At 38.3% G+C, this 4,169-nt stretch overlaps 1 protein-coding gene across 1 annotated transcript; it reads right to left on the minus strand.

Annotated features, from left to right (window-relative positions):
* On the minus strand, positions 2,158-3,990 carry LOC107641640 (UDP-glucuronate 4-epimerase 1). The gene has a single exon (XM_016345126.2). The coding sequence runs from the start codon at positions 3,752-3,754 to the stop codon at positions 2,456-2,458; it is 1,299 nt and encodes a 432-aa protein (XP_016200612.1). The 5' UTR covers positions 3,755-3,990; the 3' UTR covers positions 2,158-2,455.

Here is a 4,169-nt window from a genome sequence, read left to right on the forward strand (position 1 = left end):
TAAATATAATCATAATTAAATATTTATTTTTTTATTCTAAAACAAATCCAAATAATAGCATAATTTCAATTTATTAACTCTCATTAATCCGAGGCCTAAATGAAGGAATTCCAAGCAGCGATCTTACACGAAGTTCAACAAGGTTTAACGTTGCCTCTATACCCTGACCTTTTCAATCCTATATAACATGTAAATACATAAGAAGTGATTAATCTTCTTAATTTTTGCGTGGATGGAATATTAATCAAGATTGATAAAATTTTAATTTTTCAAAAATTATAATAATGATATTTAATAAGTCAATAAAAATAACTTTTAATAAATAAAAAATACTTATTTATTAATATATAACATTTTATTAAAAATTCTAAAATATACAAATATCTTTTAAAATTTAAAAACAAAATATATTTTTTTGTCTTTAATATTTTATTATTTTTTTTTTAAATATTCTTGATATTTAATTTTAGAGAAAGTCTATGAGGCGAGTACTTTCATTAAAATTTGGCCAGCACTTAACCACCAAGAAAAGAGTGAGTAATCCTACACTATTAGATGTAATTTTATACCATTAAAAATATTAATGATGGCTAATTGATAGCTACAAATCATAAAACTTGATGTCCCTAGCATTTCTCTTAATTTTATTCAATTATATCTTTAATGTTTTTAATTTATTCGATTTTATTTCTAATATTTTCCATCTATGTCAAAATTATTCCTGTATGTTTTTAATTTTATTCTTAATATTTTAGATAATATTTAATTAATATTAATAATAATCGTATATACAAAGTGTATTCACATCAAATCATATAGGTAGCGTTTGATGGAGAGATAGAGATGGAAAGACTAAAATTGAGAGAGACAGAAACTAAGAGACAAATATTGAAATAAATTTTAATATTTTGTTTGGTGCAAAGTGAGAGACAAAAATTAAAATAAGAATGAAATTCTAATTTAATTTGTATAAAGGATAAAATTAAAATTAATTAATTGAAATGAAGGTATTTTAGGTATAAAATGTTATTAAAGTTTTAGTTTCCATCTCTAAAAATTTTAATCCATGTGTCTCCACTCTTTAGAAATACTGAAATATTAAAATTTTAGAGATAGAGACAAAAATTTTAGTACCAATTTTTAAACCAACAAACAGATGCTAAGTCAATTTCTCAGTGTACGTGTCAGTAACTCAAAACAAACGTTACCTATAGTGTACAAATATTCATCTAAACAGCTGAATTAAAATCTCTCTTATAGCTCTATTGATTGCTTGAGACATGCCGATTTTAGCCAATGCATAATAACATCCGCAACACTAAGCTATAATGATTAATGCGCTAATAAATCACTAACCCCTCCACCCTTTGGGGACCCTATTTAAAAAAGCACATTCATAACCTGTACACACGCTATTGGATTCCATAGTTCCAATTATTATACTAAATAAATCATTAATAGAAGGAAAAAAGAAGGGTCACATTCACTTCACATCACAGAACACCAAGAATGCCAAAGGACCCACCAGAAAAGCCCAAACATATGTATGAAATTTCAACATAGATCTAAATACGCCATTATCCCTACCTATTTTATAGTATCTCCAATAGTACTGTCGGCAAGTTGAACAGGTATACATGAGTTTGTGTATTTTTTCCTGAACCCACAGTGCAGTGCATTAGTCTACTGGATAGCACTTTACAGCTGGAGAATGGAGAAATCTACTAGCCAAATCCCCAAAATCCAACGGCTACTACTATCGTTCTCTAGCTTCCACTACTTATGCGGATCCCATCTAAACACCACTACTTGTCACCATCATCCTAGCTGTCTCCACCCTTTTATCATTTTCCCTCACCTCAAATCTAACCATCTTTATCATGCTGCCCCTTTTGTCAAAAGAAAATAAAATATACGTAAACTTATACAATACAGAAAAAATAATTGCATGTGCTCAATGGAGTAAGATCAGATCATCCACAATGCCGCGTGATTGATGAACAAACGAAAATTACGGTGCAACTATTTGTATCGTATTCAACTATAATATTAAGCTACTAATCAACTACGGAAGGAGAACGATAAATTTCAAAAAATAAATAAATCGGGTAAGATAAAAACAAACTTAAACTTTCTTTCTTTACAAAAAGAAAAAAAAAAAAGGAAAAACAACAATTAATACAAAAAAATAAAGGGAAAAGAAATCAGCTAAGGAACAGCTGTTTTAGCTGGCCTCTCAAGCAAAGAATGTGTTCTGCTCTTCTTTTTATTTTTTTCCTTTTTCAAGAAATTCTTTCTCTTTCTAGTTTCCTTTCCCTTCATTCGTTCTTGACCAGGTCCTTTCGTTTCTTTTCTTCCCATGTGTGTAATTTTTCCAAAAAAAAAAAAACAAAAAATCTAGCAGACTAAAAAGGAAGAAAAATAGCCGTTCCCAAATAAAAAGGAAACAAAAAATTTAATAATTTACAGGCTTGCCGTGATTGTAGCCGTAGTAAGAGAGGTACCACTTAACGAACTTCTTCAACCCGGTTTGCAAATCGGTGGTGGGTTTGTACCCGAATTCCCTCCGGGCCGAACTAATATTGGCGTGAGTGAACGGAACGTCGCCGTTTCCAGGCATATCCACAATATTCCTCTTGGCCTTAACCTTCAAGTGACGCTCCAATATACTCACCAAAGTTGGAACGGTCACGGGCGAAGTGTTACCCAAATTAAAGATCCGATAAGGAGCGGGCCCTCGCTTCTTCCCACCCGACCCGGTACTCTTGCCCGCGGTATCCAGTGACCCGAGACATCCCTTCACTATATCATCAATGTAGGTAAAATCACGGGCCAAATCGACCCGATTTTTGCCCCGATAAACCGTAATTGACTTCCCCTGGAGAATATTCCTGGTGAAAGAGAAGTAAGCCATGTCGGGCCTCCCCCAGGGCCCATAGACAGTGAAAAACCTCAAGCCCGTGATGGAAAGCCCGTAGATGTGATTGTAACTGTGCGTGATCTCCTCGCCGGCTTTCTTTGTCGCGGCGTAGAGGCTGGCGGGCTGGTCGGTCCGATCAGCTTCGGAGAATGGGACCTTGTCGTTGAGCCCGTAGACGGAGCTTGACGAGGCCCAAACGATGGCGGGCTGAGGGTCAGCGTTCTTGCAAGCCTCGAGGAGCGTGACGAGGCCGGCGATGTTGCTGTGGACGTAGGAATGAGGGTTCACCATCGCGTACCTGACGCCGGCTTGGGCGGCGAGGTGCATGACGTGGCTGAAAGCGACGACATCGAAGAGCTTGGCGAGGAGCTTGGCGTCGTTGACGTCACCTTCGACGATGAAGACGCCATGTGTTTCGAGGAGGGACTTGCGTGCGCGTTTCAAGGAAGGGTCGTAATAGTCGTTGAAGTTGTCTAGGCCAACGACGCCGTCGCCGCGGCGCTTGAGGGCTATGGAGACGTGAGAGCCTACGAAGCCGGCGGCGCCGGTGACGAGGACGGAGAAGCCGCCGTGGCGTTGGATCTGGGCGGAGGAGCGGAGCTGCTTCTCCCAGTTGATGCCGCCCCAGGAGGCGGAGAGGTAGCGGCTGCCGGAGTCGACGAAGCCCTGGAAGCTGAGGTAGGATGCGGTGAGGGCGATGAGGAACAAAGCCCAGAGGAACATGGTGCTTGTGGAGGCGAAGCAACGGTAGACCTGGCGGTTCATGTTGTGCGCTCTATCCCCCTTGAACTTCCCTGGGGTCGACGGGAACAGCTCCTCCTCCAATGACGGCATTCTCTCTTTCTTTCTTTCTTTCTTTTGTTTCTTGCTGAGAAAAAATGAGGGGAATGAAAATGCTTTTCGCTTGTTTGGTGTTTTGAGAAAGTGGTTGGTTGGTGAATGGTGATGGATGAGGGAGGGAAAGGGGACAAGTGATAGATAGAAAGAGAGGAAGAAAAAATGGGTGGGATGCAAATTTTTCTTTTCTTTTCTTTTCTTTGCACCTGCTATTAAGATTTAGGACCAATCGGGAAGGAGGTGGTTATATATAGTGGTCACCCACATACAAGCGACAAGTATACGCGTGAACGCGTTTAACAATGGAAAGGGTGGGTGGACGAGCCACACACAACACAACCATTCACTGAACCGGACTTGCACACATTATTATTATTTATTATTATTATAAATTAAATAATGAGAAAAGAGA

Source organism: Arachis ipaensis, chromosome B01 (assembly GCF_000816755.2).
Source record: "Arachis ipaensis cultivar K30076 chromosome B01, Araip1.1, whole genome shotgun sequence".
Taxonomy (NCBI): Eukaryota; Viridiplantae; Streptophyta; class Magnoliopsida; order Fabales; family Fabaceae; genus Arachis; species Arachis ipaensis.